Raw genomic sequence first — 20,693 nt, forward strand, 5'->3', positions numbered from 1 at the left:
AGGAGAGTTCACTGGCTACTTGCTTGGTGATAGGGGGTATCCATGTTTACCCTATTTGCTTACCCCTTACTCTGACCCTGAACCGGGCCCACAGCAGCGATATAATCTGGCTAATTGCAGGACAAGAGCCAGAATTGAAATGACTATCGGAATGCTTAAGGCCCGGTTCCAGTGCCTGCAAAGACTCAGGGTCACCCCAGAAAGGGCATGTGACATTATTGTGGCATGTGTGATTCTTCACAACATTGCCACAATTAGAGGAGAACACTGTCCTTCTGAACCAAACAGCAGTGATCCAAACCATGAACATCCTGACCCTCCCACGGACATACAAGATGGAAGCGCAGTCAGAGACACCATATGTCACAATCATTTCTTTTGACCCATCACCTCAACATGTTGAAAGAAGAATAAACAGATTTTTTGTTCAACTGGCTTTATTGGTCGCCTGTGTTTCCTGTACACAAAGTATTAAAAGATGTAAACCTCATAAAGTGTCTCTGTTGCTTCCTCCTCTGTAACAGCTGTCAATGTTTCTTCATTATTTTCCTGTAGTAAAGAAATAAACAACATTGCTGTTCTACTGTAAACTCATATAATCTGTGGAGTATTACTCACAACTGCATGTTGGTCTGGCTCAACAGGAGGCTGCACCAGATGCAGTACACCACCACCATCAACTGATAGAATATGAGGTTTATACAGGTCACTTATAACTTACAAGGGACCAAATGGCAATTAACAAACATACCAATCACCTTACACTTCATTGTCATTATGCTCTCAAAGACAACCAAGACTGAGGGAAGGCAAAATCAGTAGGAAAATAACTTCACTACAAACAAATTCATTATGGTGAAGAGTTTATCAAATGAATGAGCAGCACTGCAAAGGTGACTGTGAAGAAAGGATGTATGCACATCATGTATTATTTTGAATTTACCCCCTATGTAGGCACTTGTGTCTTGCGGGGTTATTGACTCAGAGGATGTCCCCGCAGAGATGCCTTCGGCCACAGGGCGCCCACTGTTTTGGCTGAGGGCCAACTGCTCAGCCTCTGTGAGTGGTGGAGGACCCCCACCTGTTTTTCGGGCCTCCGCTTTTTTTCTGTTGGCTATAACGGGTCACATTTGAGCATACAGAGTAAGCAAATATGTACTTGTAATGTGCTCAGATAATTTCAATAAGTGCTTACAGAAAGAAAATTAATGTAGCCTCTAACTGCAATTGATTTACATCGGACAAACAGACCAAGCACTATGGCTCATAATACAATTACACCTTACCTGTTTGGACTATATTTTCATATTTCATTTTTACTTGCTGCCAGGAACGTTTGGGGCCTGTTGGGTTGCACCTGCGCTCACATCACAAAATAAAATGTATAAAATAACAAATAAAATAACATATGATAAAATAACGTGTTAAATGGGTGGAAATCCCTAGATCAATGTTTATATTAACACTCACGCATTGACTCTGTCGGCTATGTTTTGCCATGCATGCTCCCTTTCTTTTGCAGCTGTGGCTAACTTTACTTTTTTCCGCGGAATTTGCATGTTATCGGCATATGCTGCCATCAGAATTTCGGCCTCAAGCGCTGTGAAATACATTGACCGCGCCTTCTTTCCCTCCGTCTCCATGGTGACTCGCTTAATCTGTGCTCCGCTTATCAGGGCTTTATGTATCCTCGTCCGCGCGCTTCACTTGGGGTTGACGCAACTCCGCGTTGACTGAACTACTTGTTATCAGCCTTTCTGAAACCGAATATTCCGAGTTGGACAGTTCGGGGTTACTCAACCCTGAGTATCGTTTTTCACTCTGAGTTTTCTAAACCGGCTTCTTGAAATAGGGCCCTGGGAACAACACCAACACGAGGAAATCAGATCAACCTAAATAAAGCACTCTAAATCGGTTTCAATTATGTACTGATGTACAACAATGGACACCAGGGGTTATTTCAAAGAAAAAACTCAGGTAAAATGTTATTTTATATATTATACTGTGTATGTTGTTCAATATATTTCTATGCAAAACAAGAGAATTTTCAGTACACAGCAGGATATTCACAGTTGAAACCAGATATTTACACTTTATTTTTTTTTACTGTTACTGTTAAACATCAATTTAGAGTAAACTTTTTTGTTTTAGATAAATAAATATTGAAATATTAAGAATAAAGAGAGAGAGCTGTCTATTTTAACCACTTTCATCAAATTTAGGAGTACATATACACAAAGTTTATTGTTAATTAATAAGAAAACTCCAGATGATTCCATTCTGAGCTTAAGAAGCTCCTGATAGGTTAGTAGAGTCCATGTGAGTAAACTGGTGGCACACTTGTGGATGCACATTAGGTGAAACACAGAGCCTGTTTCTTTGACATGGGAAAAATCAAGAGATATCAACAAAAACACCAGGAAAATAATTGTGGAGCTCCATAAGTGTGGCTCAATTTTGAATACAATTTGGTGCCATTTGCAATTAAAAAATACAGATAGTTTTACTTTACTCTTAAATTTAACAAATGTTTTTTTTTTTAGATTTATCAATCTAAAATAATGAACATTTAGTCTGATTTGATGTTACAAATAAAGTGTTTGTGTTTTTATCTGAAGAGTATGTAAATATATGGTTTCAACTGTATATTTGATGATGTTGGTGTTTGGCTTGATTGTCAGCACAAAGAGGGAGAGAGAGGAACAGAGATGGAACAAGAGCAGGTGAGACACACATGTTAGTCAAATGGTTGTTTGCCAAAACTCATCAGAACATGCATCTAGCACCTAGTGTTTCTTTTTAGGTTTGTTATTTTTCAAATTCTATATTTATTAAGTTATGCAGGCTTGTTTGCACAACAAGGCTAAATAATTATGTAAACTTTTGTGAATCTAAATAGTAATAGTACTTTGGTAGAATTAAAAAATAAGTGTAGTGCAGGTCTATGATGATTTTTAGTGTTTTGATTCTGGTTCTGTCTTGGTTAAGTCCTAAAGTAGTCCTGTTTTGATTCCCGATCAGTTCTGGGTCTGGATGAATTGGGGTTTAGTCCCTGCGCCTTGATACAGCCCTGATTTTGTTCTGCCTTACTGCTTAATTAAAAAAAAAACAAGAACTAGTTTAAGATGTTCTGCATATGTGATATATGTGATATATTTTGAACAAAACTGAAAACACAGCCTAATAAATCTGAAACCCGTGTCTTTTCAACCCAGAAATTGTCATAAATATATGAAACTCACACCAGTAGCTCAGAGAACATGTGTGATTATGTAGAAAGTGTTATATCACTCATAACTGTCTCGTTCTTTGATATAGCAGGGTATGCGTATTTCGGCAAGGCAAACTCTGCCGCTGCTGATACCGTTACCATCCTGTGTAAGTGGATTATTTGACCTTTTCAGGACGTACATGAATAAGAAACATATTAACTTTACGAATATATAAAATAAAATAAAAAGATATAAAAAAACATAAGTTGTCTCGTCGATTTTATTTCAATCCGTGTGTTTTGAGGAGGCCATACAAATCTCGACAGGCATGACGCCTGTAAGCGCTCATTTTCAGTTTCGTTTGTTATAAAATGTGAAATGCCACGTAGGCTACGTGAAATCAGATGAGCCCTCACAGGCGAAGTCACAGTCAAGCTAGCAGCACCGCCAGCCGCACCTACAATCTTGTTGCACTTTTCTTACACAGTGTGAAACCGGAAACCTCAAGACCACCTGACTGGAAAGCGGTCACAGAGACAGTCCAAAGACAGGCGCAGAAATAAGAAGGAAGGCGTGAAGAGATAAGGATCCTGAACTTTTCACGGTCTTCTTACAATTCTGCGCAACTTGCTGAGTCATTAATGATGGCTAATGTAAACTACGTTGGTAAACTAAACGAATACGCAAACACGCGTAAATTTGAAGTGAGTTACGAAGAAATCCGCTCTGACGGACCGCCACATGATAAAGTGTAAGTTGAACATTTTTCCGATATTAAATCTCGAATGAAAGGACTAGTATTGGTGGGGCTTCAAAGTCAAATACTCATAGGCGTGTCAGTCAGAATGGCAGTGCACAAGTTTATAATAAAGTTGTAATAAACAGTTTTTAAGATAGAAAACGATATTTTGGAAAAACAATACAAAAAGAATACAACGTTGCACAAAATGGAAAAAAGATTGAGTCAATATACATATTTATAAGCATTCTTACTGTTTTACAATGCACTTTTTTACAAATTGCCAACAAATATCCTGTGGTTGAGGGCACAGGGGCTGGAGTTGGCAGAGTTGCAGATGCAAAGAATTTCACGGGAAGTGACCAGGAAGGACAGTATTACAAATGAGTACATCAGAGGGACAGTGGAGAGGAGGAGGATGGTGGATACACTGGCAATAGATGTTGAAGATTGAACTGCCAGGCAGCTGATCTACTGTAGTGACCCCTAAAGGGCAGGCAAAAGAAAAGAAAGCATTTGTGCAATCAGGGCTTCAGTTTTTTCACACAATTAGATATATTGCTTCCAAGAGGCGGAAAATGGTAGTGAACATTTTCATGTCATTAATTGTACCTGGAGCCCTGTAAGATCATGTTACGTTATCTTGCTTGTACAGTGCTCAAAAAAGTAACAATTTTTAATTAGAGTTTAGCATCAAGTGAGTTAAACTTCTAGTTATTGATCTGGTCAGTTAAGTAGCAAAGAGGGCTGTTAATCAGTTTCAACTACTTTGGTGTTAATGAAATTAACAACAGGTCCTCTAGAGGGACAACAATGACTCAAGCCCCAAAACAGGAATGGTTTTACACGTGGAGGACACTGACACATTCCTTCAGTTTAACTAATTGGTGTTTGTCCTCCTCATTTTTTCTAACCTTTTTCTCACTAGTTTTGCATTTTGCTAGGGTGAGTTTCACAACTGGTAGCATCAGAATCAGAAATCAGAAAGGGTTTTATTGCCAAATGTTGAGCAGGTTTACAACATTAGGAAATTGCTGCGGTACTTAGTGCAAACATACTGTCATGTGACGCTTAAATAGACATAAGAATAAGAATTAAAAGTGCTAAGTAGATAGATGTATACATGAGTGCAGGTGGTGATCAGTGCCAAACATGGAATGATGCAGTGAACACAGCGTAGGGTCATGTGTTAGTGGTGGGAACAGTCATATGGTTATTGTTCATGAGTCCAACAGCAGAGGGGAAGAAACTGTTCTTATGGTGAGAGGTTCTGGTGCGAATGGACCGGAGCCTCCTGCCTGAGGGGAGCAGGTCAAACAGACTGTGTCCAGGGTGAGAAGGGTCAGCTGTGATCCGAGCTGCACGCCCCAGTGTCCTGGAGGTGTACAGGTCCTGCAGAGATGGGAGTCTGCAGCCAATCACCTTCTCAGCAGAGCGCACAACACGCTGCAGTCTCTGTTTGTCCCTGATAGTGGCTCCAGCGTACCACACGGTGATGGAGGAGGTGAGGATGGACTCGATGATTGCAGTGTAGAATTGCATCATCGTCCCTGTTGACAGGTTGAATTTCTTCAGCTGCCTCAGGAAGTACATCCTCTGCTGGGCTTTCTTAATGACGGAGGTGATGGTGGGCTCCCACTTCAGGTCCTGGTCCTGGGTGATGGTGATACCCAGGAAGCGGAATGAGTCCACAGAGGTGATGGGGGTGTCAGTCAGGATGACTGTCTTCTGGGCATTCAGCACCAGGTTGTTGTGGCTGCACCAGGACACCAGACGTTCAACCTCCCTCCTGTAGCATGAAGCGATACCTGGATCGTACAGAAGTTCCACAGGTAGTCCAACTCCTTCATGCTGGCACATCAATACGTGCCATTGCCAGAAGGTTTCCTGTGTCTCCCAGCACAGTCTCAAGAGCATGGAAGAGATTCTAGGAGACAGGCAGTTACTATAGGAGTATATTAGGTATGGAGATGAAATCTGTGGACCCACTGTCAAACCCTACACTGGTGCAGTGTGTCCTGGGTTCTTACTGGTGCACTACAATCTTTCATATGGTGAGAGCATGCATGTAGTTCCTGTAGAAGGAAGGAATGGATTGGCTGGCCCCCACACTCCAGTAGAACACCTCTGGGACATTATGTTTTGGTCCATCTGTCACCGCCAGGTTGCACCTAAAACTCTCCAGGAGCTCAGAGATCTGATGGCCCTAGTCCACATCTGAGAGGAGATCCCAAAGTACACCAGCCGTTGTATAATTAGGAGCATGATGTTGTTCATGCATAAAAGCATGTGGGGGCCATACAAACTACTAAGTACCATTATGAGTTGCTGCAAAAGTTCATCAAAGTTCACTAGCTGGTTGCATTATTTTTTCACTTTAATTTTCTGTGTATCTATGAATTCAACCCTCTGTAGCTTGATAATTTTCTTTTTATTAAATGATGTGGTATCCTCTCATTCTTAACATCTTACCCAGTCCACATCAGTATAAATATGCAGCATGATTAATTTCCCTTTGAGACCTGATGTGTTTTCAAATTGTTCCTTTAATTTTTTTTGAGCAGTATATAACAAAACTCTCATGTCTTTAAAGATTCTACCTGAGGGCAGTCATAGATGGTAAAGCCTACCCCAGTGGTGAGGGGAAGACCAAGACAGAAGCAAAGCAAAATGCAGCAAAAAATGCTCTGAAAAGCCTGTCTCAGGTTGGTCATCAGGACTCAGTAGAATCTGTAAGATAATGTTTGATTTTGGTTGAGAGAAATGAAAAACCAACCTGGGGCAATTGTCTCTCTGATGTATTTCTTGGTATCTTGACAGAGAAACAATGCAGCAGAAGCTTCAGTTCAGACGGATCTTAGCATTACAGAGACAAATTTCATAGGCCTTGTCAACCACTACTGTCAGAAAAACCAACGTTCCCACTCATATGTTGAAGTGAAGAAAGATGGCCCGTCTCATGTTCCTCAGTGAGTATACGTCAAACTCTGTAATTTCACTTGAATCTTCAGACACCAACACCGGACTGATGTTCAACAATATTAAACTGTCAATGTAATGACCTAAAACATTCCCATTTTTTCACAACACAGTTTTTTCTACAAATTAATAATTGACAACAAGGAATATCCTGTGGGTGATGGAAAGAGCATCAAGGAAGCCCAACAGAAAGCAGCAGAGTTAGCCTGCTCTGCTCTTCAGGAACAGTCAGACTGGGACAGCAAGGTATTTTCATATATTTCATCTTAATTAAATGCTTCCCTTTGGCTGAAATATGCACAAAATAAATGATTTTGCTGTGTGTTTTAGGTGTCCATCAGGCCAACAGCATCTGAAGATGGTGCTTCACTTATACAGTAAGGCACTCACTGACACCACAACAGCATTATAACTATATATTAACGCTTTCAGTAGCGTGTACAGTGCAGGCCGTACAGTAAATGTATCTATCATCTTTTTCTAGGGACAACAGTGAATCATCAACACAATACACTGCAAATAACTCATCAAACCCTTCTACGTCCCAGGTCTGTCCTATCATAATGAAAATAATAACAATAACAATAATAATAATGAATCCTCATCATCATAACAATAAAAACAAATGTTTTAAAAAAGAATAATAAACTCTTTTGTAAATATTCAAGTAATGCAAAGTACACTTTGCGATTGTGCATCTAGAAGATATTATTGGCAACTCTGACTTACAACAGTAAACAACAGTAGTAGCAGAACCATGTTTGTGTTTTACCGTGATGACAAATTTTTCTGTAACAACAAGTACTTATTTATGCATTTTAGGCATCCTTTATATCACCTGAGTCTGAGACTAACACATCTGTCAGGTACTCAACAAGAACTTCATTTTAAACTAGTTTTATAAAAGAGGACCACAGAGGTTTATGACTAAGAACATAGCATGCTAACGATGTCCCTCTTCTTTTCTCTAAGGGAGTCCATTGAGTCGTCATCGCAGGGCCTGACTACAGATAGAAGTGAATCTGTAATATTCGAAGAGTCATCAAACCCATCCACAGGCCAGGTTTGTCATTTGTCAAAATATTTAGTAAAAACTATGATACTGAAAGATTAAACGACATTTATAAAAGCCTACTAAATTTTAAAAAAGCAATGCGAAATTACTGAGTGTCATTAATCTTCTCTCATAAGTGGAAAGATGCGAGGCTCATGTTATATTCAGAGTCAGGACTTTTCCACATTTAAAATCTATAAAATATCTTCACTTTATTCCCTAACAATGCTGTTGAAAATGAGAGCATTGAAAACAATACAAGGAACACATCAAGCGAGTCAAGGTATGAAAAGCCTTTGGTGCAAGGCTTTAATATAGATGATGTACAATCATGTGCAAGACACTGCTTTTCACCTTCATGCCTAAACAACTTTGTATTTGCCTGCAGATTTTTATCAGACTTCAACTCTATAGAGCATCTCTTGCTGCAATACTAGGCCGGATTGTTAACTTTACTCCTGTTGTAGGTCTCATCATTGCTGCTGATGTGACCTACCACAGTTGTGTCATCTGCAAATTTGATGAATAGGTTGGATCTATGTGATGGTGTGCAGTCGTGCATCAGCAGAGTGAAGAGAAGGGGGCTCACCACACATCCTTAAGGAACCCCAGTGTTCAGTGTTCTAGTGCTGGAAGTGTTGCTGCCGACCCGTACTGTCTGCTGTCTTCCTGTCAGGAAACCCAGCAGCCAGTTACACAGCGAGGTGGTGATGCCCAGCAGATCCAGTTTGTGAATGAATTTATGGGGAATGGTCGTGTTGAATGCTGAACTCAAGTCTATGAACAGCATTGTAATGTATGAGTCTTTAGTGTCCAGATGTGTGAGGGCTGAGTGAAGGCAGATGAAATTGCATCATCGGTCAAGCGGTTTGACCGGTATGCGAACTGGTATGGATCCAGGTTGGGGGGAAGAGAGGTCTTGATTTGATGCATGAGTAACCTTTCAAAGCACTTCATAATGATGGAGGTGAGTGCGACAGGATGGTGGTCGTTAAAGACAACTTCTTTGGTACAGGAATGATGGTGGAGGCTTTGAGGCAACCACAACCTGGCTCAGTGATGTACTAAAGATGTCTGTGAAGACATCTGTGAGATCCACAGCGCAGTCTCTCAGTGCTTGTCCAGAGATGTTACCAGGACCAGGGGCTTTGTGGGTATTGATCCTGCCAAGGGATCTCCTCACATTAGTGATAGTGTCACCACCCAGTCGTTGTGGGTGGGGGGGTGGAGTCTTCTGTGCAGGGGTGTAGCTCTGTGCCTCAAAGCTAGCGAAGAATTGGTTTAGTTTTGCCTAACTAGAACATGCTTGAGAGAAATGAAAAACCAACCTGGGGCAATTGTCTCTCTGATGTATTTCTTGGTATCTTGACAGAGAAACAATGCAGCAGAAGCTTCAGTTCAGACGGTTCCTAGCTCTGAGGACACCAGCTTTACAGAGACAAATTTCATAGGCCTTGTCAACCAGTACTGTCAGAAACCCAAACGTTCCCACTCATATGTTGAAGTGAAGAAAGATGGCCCGTCTCATGTTCCTCAGTGAGTATACGTCAAACTCTGTAATTTCAGTTGAATCTTCAGACACCAACACCGGACTGATGTTCAACAATATTAAACTGTCAATGTAATGACCTAAAACATTCCCATTTTTTCACAACACAGTTTTTTCTACAAATTAATAATTGACAACAAGGAATATCCTGTGGGTGAAGGGAATAGCATCAAGGAAGCCCAACAGAAAGCAGCAGAGTTAGCCTGCTCTGTTCTTCAGGAACAGCCAGACTGGGACAGCAAGGTATTTTCATATATTTCATCTTAATTAAATGCTTCCCTTTGGCTGAAATATGCACAAAATAAATGATTTTGCTGTGTGTTTTAGGTGTCCATCAGGCCAACAGCATCTGAAGATGGTGCTTCACTTATACAGTAAGGCACTCACTGACACCACAACAGCATTATAACTATATATTAACGCTTTCAGTAGCGTGTACAGTGCAGGCCGTACAGTAAATGTATCTATCATCTTTTTCTAGGGACAACAGTGAATCATCAACACAATACACTGCAAATAACTCATCAAACCCTTCTACGTCCCAGGTCTGTCCTATCATAATGAAAATAATAACAATAACAATAATAATAATGAATCCTCATCATCATAACAATAAAAACAAATGTTTTAAAAAAGAATAATAAACTCTTTTGTAAATATTCAAGTAATGCAAAGTACACTTTGCGATTGTGCATCTAGAAGATATTATTGGCAACTCTGACTTACAACAGTAAACAACAGTAGTAGCAGAACCATGTTTGTGTTTTACCGTGATGACAAATTTTTCTGTAACAACAAGTACTTATTTATGCATTTTAGGCATCCTTTATATCACCTGAGTCTGAGACTAACACATCTGTCAGGTACTCAACAAGAACTTCATTTTAAACCAGTTTTATAAAAGAGGACCACAGAGGTTTATGACTAAGAACATAGCATGCTAACGATGTCCCTCTTCTTTTCCCTAAGGGAGTCCATTGAGTCGTCATCGCAGGGCCTGACTACAGATAGAAGTGAATCTGTAATATTCGAAGAGTCATCAAACCCATCCACAGGCCAGGTTTGTCATTTGTCAAAATATTTAGTAAAAACTATGATACTGAAAGATTAAACGACATTTATAAAAGCCTACTAAATTTTAAAAAAGCAATGCGAAATTACTGAGTGTCATTAATCTTCTCTCATAAGTGGAAAGATGCGAGGCTCATGTTATATTCAGAGTCAGGACTTTTCCACATTTAAAATCTATAAAATATCTTCACTTTATTCCCTAACAATGCTGTTGAAAATGAGAGCATTGAAAACAATACAAGGAACACATCAAGCGAGTCAAGGTATGAAAAGCCTTTGGTGCAAGGCTTTAATATAGATGATGTACAATCATGTGCAAGACACTGCTTTTCACCTTCATGCCTAAACAACTTTGTATTTGCCTGCAGATTTTTATCAGACTTCAACTCTATAGAGCATCTCTTGCTGCAATACTAGGCCGGATTGTTAACTTTACTCCTGTTGTAGGTCTCATCATTGTTGCTGATGTGACCTACCACAGTTGTGTCATCTGCAAATTTGATGAATAGGTTGGATCTATGTGATGGTGTGCAGTCGTGCATCAGCAGAGTGAAGAGAAGGGGGCTCACCACACATCCTTAAGGAACCCCAGTGTTCAGTGTTTTAGTGCTGGAAGTGTTGCTGCCGACCCGTACTGTCTGCTGTCTTCCTGTCAGGAAACCCAGCAGCCAGTTACACAGCGAGGTGGTGATGCCCAGCAGATCCAGTTTGTGAATGAATTTATGGGGAATGGTCGTGTTGAATGCTGAACTCAAGTCTATGAACAGCATTGTAATGTATGAGTCTTTAGTGTCCAGATGTGTGAGGGCTGAGTGAAGGCAGATGAAATTGCATCATCGGTCAAGTGGTTTGACCGGTATGCGAACTGGTATGGATCCAGGTTGGGGGGAAGAGAGGTCTTGATTTGATGCATGAGTAACCTTTCAAAGCACTTCATAATGATGGAGGTGAGTGCGACAGGATGGTGGTCGTTAAAGACAACTTCTTTGGTACAGGAATGATGGTGGAGGCTTTGAGGCACGTAGGAACGACACGACAACCTGGCTCAGTGATGTACTAAAGATGTCTGTGAAGACATCTGTGAGATCCACAGCGCAGTCTCTCAGTGCTTGTCCAGAGATGTTACCAGGACCTGGGGCTTTGTGGGTATTGATCCCGCCAAGAGATCTCCTCACATTAGTGATAGTGTCACCACCCAGTCGTTGTGGGTGGGGGGGTGGAGTCTTCTGTGCAGGGGTGTAGCTCTGTGCCTCAAAGCTAGCGAAGAATTGGTTTAGTTTTGCCTAACTAGAACATGCTTGAGAGAAATGAAAAACCAACCTGGGGCAATTGTCTCTCTGATGTATTTCTTGGTATCTTGACAGAGAAACAATGCAGCAGAAGCTTCAGTTCAGACGGTTCCGAGCTTTACAGAGACAAATTTCATAGGCCTTGTCAACCAGTACTGTCAGAAAAACCAACATTCCCACTCATATGTTGAAGTGAAGAAAGATGGCCCGTCTCACGTTCCTCAGTGAGTATACGTCAAACTCTGTAATTTCAGTTGAATCTTCAGACACCAACACCGGACTGATGTTCAACAATATTAAACTGTCAATGTAATGACCTAAAACATTCCCATTTTTTCACAACACAGTTTTTTCTACAAATTAATAATTGACAACAAGGAATATCCTGTGGGTGATGGGAAGAGCATCAAGGAAGCCCAACAGAAAGCAGCAGAGTTAGCCTGCTCTGTTCTTCAGGAACAGCCAGACTGGGACAGCAAGGTATTTTCATATATTTCATCTTAATTAAATGCTTCCCTTTGGCTGAAATATGCACAAAATAAATGATTTTGCTGTGTGTTTTAGGTGTCCATCAGGCCAACAGCATCTGAAGATGGTGCTTCACTTATACAGTAAGGCACTCACTGACACCACAACAGCATTATAACTATATATTAACGCTTTCAGTAGCGTGTACAGTGCAGTCCGTACAGTAAATGTATCTATCATCTTTTTCTAGGGACAACAGTGAATCATCAACACAATACACTGCAAATAACTCATCAAACCCTTCTACGTCCCAGGTCTGTCCTATCATAATGAAAATAATAATAATAACAATAATAATAATGAATCCTCATCATCATAACAATAAAAACAAATGTTTTAAAAAAGAATAATAAACTCTTTTGTAAATATTCAAGTAATGCAAAGTACACTTTGCGATTGTGCATCTAGAAGATATTATTGGCAACTCTGACTTACAACAGTAAACAACAGTAGTAGCAGAACCATGTTTGTGTTTTACCGTGATGACAAATTTTTCTGTAACAACAAGTACTTATTTATGCATTTTAGGCATCCTTTATATCACCTGAGTCTGAGACTAACACATCTGTCAGGTACTCAACAAGAACTTCATTTTAAACCAGTTTTATAAAAGAGGACCACAGAGGTTTATGACTAAGAACATAGCATGCTAACGATGTCCCTCTTCTTTTCTCTAAGGGAGTCCATTGAGTCGTCATCGCAGGGCCTGACTACAGATAGAAGTGAATCTGTAATATTCGAAGAGTCATCAAACCCATCCACAGGCCAGGTTTGTCATTTGTCAAAATATTTAGTAAAAACTATGATACTGAAAGATTAAACGACATTTATAAAAGCCTACTAAATTTTAAAAAAGCAATGCGAAATTACTGAGTGTCATTAATCTTCTCTCATAAGTGGAAAGATGCGAGGCTCATGTTATATTCAGAGTCAGGACTTTTCCACATTTAAAATCTATAAAATATCTTCACTTTATTCCCTAACAATGCTGTCAAAAATGAGAGCATTGAAAACAATACAAGGAACACATCAAGCGAGTCAAGGTATGAAAAGCCTTTGGTGCAAGGCTTTAATATAGATGATGTACAATCATGTGCAAGACACTGCTTTTCACCTTCATGCCTAAACAACTTTGTATTTGCCTGCAGATTTTTATCAGACTTCAACTCTATAGAGCATCTCTTGCTGCAATACTAGGCCGGATTGTTAACTTTACTCCTGTTGTAGGTCTCATCATTGTTGCTGATGTGACCTACCACAGTTGTGTCATCTGCAAATTTGATGAATAGGTTGGATCTATGTGATGGTGTGCAGTCGTGCGATTGTGCATCTAGAAGATATTATTGGCAACTCTGACTTACAACAGTAAACAACAGTAGTAGCAGAACCATGTTTGTGTTTTACCGTGATGACAAATTTTGCTGTAACAACAAATACTTATTTATGCATTTTAGGCATCCTTTATATCACCTGAGTCTGAGACTAACACATCTGTCAGGTACTCAACAATGGCTTCCCTTTGGGGAAAATATGTATAAAATAAATGATTTTGCTGTGTGTTTTAGGTGTTCATCAGGTCAACAGCATCTGAAGATGGTGCTCCACCTGAATCATTACCATCATCATTTACACAGTAAGGCACTTACTGACACCAGGACAGTATTATAACTAGAGCTTGATATCGTCACCGATTTCTAGAGTTGATTCGATTCGGATTCACAAGGTCCCAACTGCAGAAATTAGGTTTTTTGTCAGAAATCATAAAAAACAGACACACACACAGACATGCTGCCATCTAGGATTTTGAATAAGTTGATAGGAGCTTTCTGTATTTGATCAATTAATTTTATTGCATTTTTGCATAAATAATAGTGTTGCTGGTGGGAACAGTCATATGGTTATTGTTCATGAGTCCAACAGCAGAGGGGAAGAAACTGTTCTTATGGCGAGAGGTTCTGGTGCGAATGGACCGGAGCCTCCTGCCTGAGGGGAGCAGGTCAAACAGACTGTGTCCAGGGTGAGAAGGGTCAGCTGTGATCCGAGCTGCACGCCCCAGTGTCCTGGAGGTGTACAGGTCCTGCAGAGATGGGAGTCTGCAGCCAATCACCTTCTCAGCAGAGCGCACAACACGCTGCAGTCTCTGTTTGTCCCTGATAGTGGCTCCAGCGTACCACACGGTGATGGAGGAGGTGAGGATGGACTCGATGATTGCAGTGTAGAATTGCATCATCGTCCCTGTTGACAGGTTGAATTTCTTCAGCTGCCTCAGGAAGTACATCCTCTGCTGGGCTTTCTTAATGACGGAGGTGATGGTGGGCTCCCACTTCAGGTCCTGGTCCTGGGTGATGGTGATACCCAGGAAGCGGAATGAGTCCACAGAGGTGATGGGGGTGTCAGTCAGGATGATTGGGGGGGGGGGGGGGCTGTGTGCTTCCTGAAGTCCACAATAATCTCCACTGTCTTCTGGGCATTCAGCACCAGGTTGTTGTGGCTGCACCAGGACACCAGACGTTCAACCTCCCTCCTGTAGCATGAAGCGATACCTGGATCGTACAGAAGTTCCACAGGTAGTCCAACTCCTTCATGCTGGCACATCAATACGTGCCATTGCCAGAAGGTTTCCTGTGTCTCCCAGCACAGTCTCAAGAGCATGGAAGAGATTCTAGGAGACAGGCAGTTACTATAGGAGTATATTAGGTATGGAGATGAAATCTGTGGACCCACTGTCAAACCCTACACTGGTGCAGTGTGTCCTGGGTTCTTACTGGTGCACTACAATCTTTCATATGGTGAGAGCATGCATGTAGTTCCTGTAGAAGGAAGGAATGGATTGGCTGGCCCCCACACTCCAGTAGAACACCTCTGGGACATTATGTTTTGGTCCATCTGTCACCGCCAGGTTGCACCTAAAACTCTCCAGGAGCTCAGAGATCTGATGGCCCTAGTCCACATCTGAGAGGAGATCCCAAAGTACACCAGCTGTTGTATAATTAGGAGCATGATGTTGTTCATGCATAAAAGCATGTGGGGGCCATACAAACTACTAAGTACCATTATGAGTTGCTGCAAAAGTTCATCAAAGTTCACTAGCTGGTTGCATTATTTTTTCACTTTAATTTTCTGTGTATCTATGAATTCAACCCTCTGTAGCTTGATAATTTTCTTTTTATTAAATGATGTGGTATCCTCTCATTCTTAACATCTTACCCAGTCCACATCAGTATAAATATGCAGCATGATTAATTTCCCTTTGAGACCTGATGTGTTTTCAAATTGTTCCTTTAATTTTTTTTGAGCAGTATATAACAAAACTCTCATGTCTTTAAAGATTCTACCTGAGGGCAGTCATAGATGGTAAAGCCTACCCCAGTGGTGAGGGGAAGACCAAGACGGAAGCAAAGCAAAATGCAGCAAAAAATGCTCTGCAAAGCCTGTCTCAGGTTGGTCATCAGGACTCAGTAGAATCTGTAAGATAATGTTTGATTTTGGTTGAGAGAAATGAAAAACCAACCTGGGGCAATTGTCTCTCTGATGTATTTCTTGGTATCTTGACAGAGAAACAATGCAGCAGAAGCTTCAGTTCAGACGGATCTTAGCATTACAGAGACAAATTTCATAGGCCTTGTCAACCACTACTGTCAGAAAAACCAACGTTCCCACTCATATGTTGAAGTGAAGAAAGATGGCCCGTCTCATGTTCCTCAGTGAGTATACGTCAAACTCTGTAATTTCAGTTGAATCTTCAGACACCAACACCGGACTGATGTTCAACAATATTAAACTGTCAATGTAATGACCTAAAACATTCCCATTTTTTCACAACACAGTTTTTTCTACAAATTAATAATTGACAACAAGGAATATCCTGTGGGTGATGGGAAGAGCATCAAGGAAGCCCAACAGAAAGCAGCAGAGTTAGCCTGCTCTGCTCTTCAGGAACAGCCAGACTGGGACAGCAAGGTATTTTCATATATTTCATCTTAATTAAATGCTTCCCTTTGGCTGAAATATGCACAAAATAAATGATTTTGCTGTGTGTTTTAGGTGTCCATCAGGCCAACAGCATCTGAAGATGGTGCTTCACTTATACAGTAAGGCACTCACTGACACCACAACAGCATTATAACTATATATTAACGCTTTCAGTAGCGTGTACAGTGCAGGCCGTACAGTAAATGTATCTATCATCTTTTTCTAGGGACAACAGTGAATCATCAACACAATACACTGCAAATAACTCATCAAACCCTTCTACGTCCCAGGTCTGTCCTATCATAATGAAAATAATAACAATAACAATAATAATAATGAATCCTCATCATCATAACAATAAAAACAAATGTTTTAAAAAAGAATAATAAACTCTTTTGTAAATATTCAAGTAATGCAAAGTACACTTTGCGATTGTGCATCTAGAAGATATTATTGGCAACTCTGACTTACAACAGTAAACAACAGTAGTAGCAGAACCATGTTTGTGTTTTACCGTGATGACAAATTTTGCTGTAACAACAAGTACTTATTTATGCATTTTAGGCATCCTTTATATCACCTGAGTCTGAGACTAACACATCTGTCAGGTACTCAACAATGGCTTCCCTTTGGGGAAAATATGTATAAAATAAATGATTTTGCTGTGTGTTTTAGGTGTTCATCAGGTCAACAGCATCTGAAGATGGTGCTCCACCTGAATCATTACCATCATCATTTACACAGTAAGGCACTTACTGACACCAGGACAGTATTATAACTAGAGCTTGATATCGTCACCGATTTCTAGAGTTGATTCGATTCGGATTCACAAGGTCCCAACTGCAGAAATGAGGTTTTTTGTCAGAAATCATAAAAAACAGACACACACACAGACATGCTGCCATCTGTATTTGATCAATTAATTTTATTGCATTTTTGCATAAATAATAGTGTTGCTGTCCACAGGTTTACTTCAGAATTTGAACCCTTGGAGCATCTTGGTAAGGGGGCCTTTGGTTCTGTTTACAAAGTAAGACATAAACAGTTGAAGATAGAATATGCTGTGAAGGTCGGCTGCTATAAAGAGTTAAGTATGCCACAGTAGGATTCCAGCATTCAGTGTTATATGTACAGTACTTGTGCACTTTCTGTACTGACACTTTTCTTATTGTGTTTCAGAAAATCTCTTCGAGAGGTGAGAACATTATCAGACCTCTTCCACCGTAACATTGTTAGATATTACACGTTCTGGATGCAGGATACTGGATACGAGTGGGACCTTAGAGACAGTTATGACAGTTATGCCTCTTCACAGTGAGTCCTGTGGACCTACTTTTATATATTAACTTTTTGTTAAAAGGTTAAAGTTAAATATTTACATCACTTTTTCCTTTTCTTTTTTACATTTTTAGCACTGCAGATAACCCCGAGACAAAGTTCCTGTATATTCAGATGGAGTTATGTGCCAAAAACACACTGAGAGACTGGATTGATGAGAAGAATAAAGAGAGTGAACAAGACTCCAAGCGAAGAGAAGAAAGTCTGAGAATTGCTCAAGAAATAGTTTGTGGAGTCGAGTATATTCACTCCAAGAACCACATCCACAGAGACCTTAAGGTGAGACAATGCAGCAAATTTCAAGACAAAATAAAATTGTTCAGTTGAAATTGGACAGTACATATAAAATCAGGTGTGTAACCCCTTAATGTGTCCTCTGGTTTACTATGACAAGGGTCTTTAGGCGCCCTGAGACACATAACAGACTTTTGTTGACTATTTTTAAATCTGCTTTTAGGGCATTCATGAAACTATCAAACAATAGATTGTGCAACATCATTGCTAATTTTTTGGTCCCTAGAAATGATCAAATAAATAAACATAAATATACCTCTTTGATAATTTTGCTCAAACATACCTCATGTTCTTCTTTTGAATGCAAAGCCTGCAAACATCATGTTTGGAGTGGAAGGAGAAGTGAAGATTGGGGACTTTGGTCTGGTCACCAGTGATGATGATGATGAAGAGAGAACAGTGTGCAAAGGAACTCCATCTTACATGGCTCCTGAACAAGTGAGATGGTCTATACTGACAATAATGTTTACTTCTTGTGTTTCATTGGTTAACAAATAGGATTTTATAAATGGCCTAAGTACTACATGTGAGCCTTTCACACTTAACAAAGCTCAGTCTCACCTCTCTTTAGTGGTGAAAGCTGTAAAACCATCAGCTTTTGTTCCCGCAGAATTTTATTTGACCCTCAAATTTAAGCAATTAAACTGGGTTTAATTAAAGATGAAAAGATTTTTTTAATTCAAGCATAACTGTAACATTTAGCACAGTGATTGAGAAAAATATGACATCAGATACATTTGTCCTTTGTCTGTTTGTCTATCACAGAAGACTGAGAGGAAGTACGACAGAAAAGTGGACATGTTTGCTTTGGGGCTGATATTCTTTGAACTCCTTTGGAAACTTTCTACTGGCTATGAAAGAGCAAAGGTGAGATTCACCGCAGTCATGTTAACAATTGTGCATATGCATGGAGTTATTATATACCAATAACTAGGTACCTGTAGGTTGTTTCTTCTGGCACAGCTTTTTTGTGTGTTTTAAATATTTTCATTCTTCAAACAAGTGTAATTGGAACAATTATTGTATAAACTAACGTCCTCTTTGTTCTTTAATCACTTCATTAACATCAGATTTGGCCTGGCGTCAGAAGGCAGAGGTTCCCTGAAGAGTTTTCAGTGACTTTTACCAAAGAGGTAAATTACCATATTCATGCTGTGCTTAAATTTTGACAGGATGGTCATCAGCAGAGTAGTGATAAAACTTACATTAAGTGGTTTACTCAGTTATAAAAGGTCTTGTTTGATTGCTGAGTTGTCTGGACACAACATATACATTTTTTAATATATTTATTATTTATCAGAGGTTTCATTGCACAAGACATTACACATATACTGTATTTTTTCTTGTTTGTAAACAGAAGCAAATTATTAACTCATTGCTGTCTGAGAAACCAGAAGACCGACCTGATGCCAGCGCCGTGAAGGCAGAGCTTGAAGAGTGGACTCAGATATTCAGCACACAAAAAGCATCTCGCCAGGAAAATCAAACTGTCTGATAGTCACAAGAGAAAAGTTTCAAAAGTCACAGGAGCCTTTACAAATCTGTCTTGTTGCATCTGCTTAATGAAATGATTTGATGTACCGTGTAATATTATGTTGGGTAACTGTTAACGTGCAAAGTTAATATATGGAAGAGGTCACATCATGATTCCCGGCTATTTCAGGGAAGTTTGTATTGGATTTGGAAATGAAATGTGAAATCATGATTTTAAAATCGAACTATTCAAATCAGTTTCCCGGTGTAGGTCGTCACTTTGTAACTGTTGTTAACCTGCTGCTGTCCTGAGGAGGAGGAACTGTGATGCTACGTGTACTTCTGATGGATTCATGTTGAATGTCAGAGATAAAAAAGCACACTCCATGTGGCTCAATTTTAGAAACTTTCCTAAATGTTTTCACTCATTTTTAACCCATGAAATACAGTTTAACATTTTTTTTCTTCCATTTTTTTCTTTTGTTCATTTTAATCTGATTGATTGCAATATCAGTCAGCTACGTGTGACTTGGAACAGCAGGAGAAAGGTCATTAATTCTGTACTAGAGGGTTGAAATAATGAAAAGGTGTATAAGAAACTGAACTAGTAAATGTACTCTCATTTAACTCTGATTGTTCTTGCAGAAGCACTTGGTATATAATAATTACCAAAGATTTTCATTTTTGGTATTTAAATAATGAGCAGAGTGGCAGCAAGAATCAACACAATCAACTCACCATTGCAGTGTTATTTTAATTCAGTCACACTGGAGGGTTTCCGACTATGAAGAGCTTGTTTAAGGTTGTACCACAGCATCTCAATCTGATTAAAGTCTGGACTTTGACTGGGACATAACAAAACTTTCCTGTTGTTATTTTATAAGCATTCAGAGGTGGATTTACTGGTGTGTTTTGGATGTGCTTGAGTTTTGAGGCACAAACTAATGGGGGACATTCTCCTTCAGGATTTACTGACAGAGAGCAGAATTCATGGTTCCATCAATAACAGTAAGTCGTCCTGGAGCAGCAGAGCAGCCCCAGACCATCACATGACCACCCAGGGATGGCTCTAAAGAAGGAAATCAAGTGGGGGTGGCAAAAGTAAAGCCATTTTTTAAACACATGTGCAAGTGGTTGCATACGGTTAAAATGATTCAAATGCAGTAAGTATACACGTTTTTCATATAAATATTGT

At 39.8% G+C, this 20,693-nt stretch overlaps 1 protein-coding gene across 1 annotated transcript; it reads left to right on the forward strand.

Moving 5' to 3' along the window:
• The first annotated feature begins 3,856 nt into the window (after positions 1-3,856).
• LOC146561322 (interferon-induced, double-stranded RNA-activated protein kinase-like) lies at positions 3,857-20,351 on the forward strand. The gene is made up of 26 exons (XM_085243191.1): positions 3,857-3,963; positions 6,545-6,656; positions 6,772-6,920; positions 7,044-7,176; positions 7,261-7,307; positions 7,415-7,478; positions 7,753-7,796; positions 7,903-7,993; positions 9,861-9,907; positions 10,015-10,078; positions 10,353-10,396; positions 10,503-10,593; positions 12,458-12,504; positions 12,612-12,675; positions 12,950-12,993; positions 13,100-13,190; positions 16,466-16,512; positions 16,620-16,683; positions 17,069-17,136; positions 17,360-17,479; positions 17,573-17,707; positions 17,806-18,010; positions 18,335-18,463; positions 18,791-18,892; positions 19,096-19,158; positions 19,383-20,351. Exons 1-26 carry the CDS (start codon positions 3,857-3,859, stop codon positions 19,518-19,520), a joined length of 2,310 nt encoding a protein of 769 aa, XP_085099317.1. The 3' UTR covers positions 19,521-20,351.
• Positions 20,352-20,693: the final 342 nt, after the last annotated feature.

The sequence above is a fragment of the Mchenga conophoros genome, linkage group LG13, assembly GCF_057382185.1.
Source record: "Mchenga conophoros isolate Kocher_MC1m ecotype Shallow Benthic linkage group LG13, M_conophoros_male_GT1.1, whole genome shotgun sequence".
Lineage (NCBI taxonomy): Eukaryota > Metazoa > Chordata > Actinopteri > Cichliformes > Cichlidae > Mchenga > Mchenga conophoros.

Coding starts and splice junctions, on each gene's coding strand:
- LOC146561322 (XM_085243191.1), top strand. CDS start 3,857: ATGGCTAATGTAAACTACGTTGGTAAACTAAACGAATACGCAAACACG. Junction 17,480..17,572: donor AAGGTCGGCTGCTATAAAGA/GTTAAGTATGCC, acceptor ATTGTGTTTCAG/AAAATCTCTTCGAGAGGTGA. Junction 18,011..18,334: donor ACATCCACAGAGACCTTAAG/GTGAGACAATGC, acceptor TTGAATGCAAAG/CCTGCAAACATCATGTTTGG.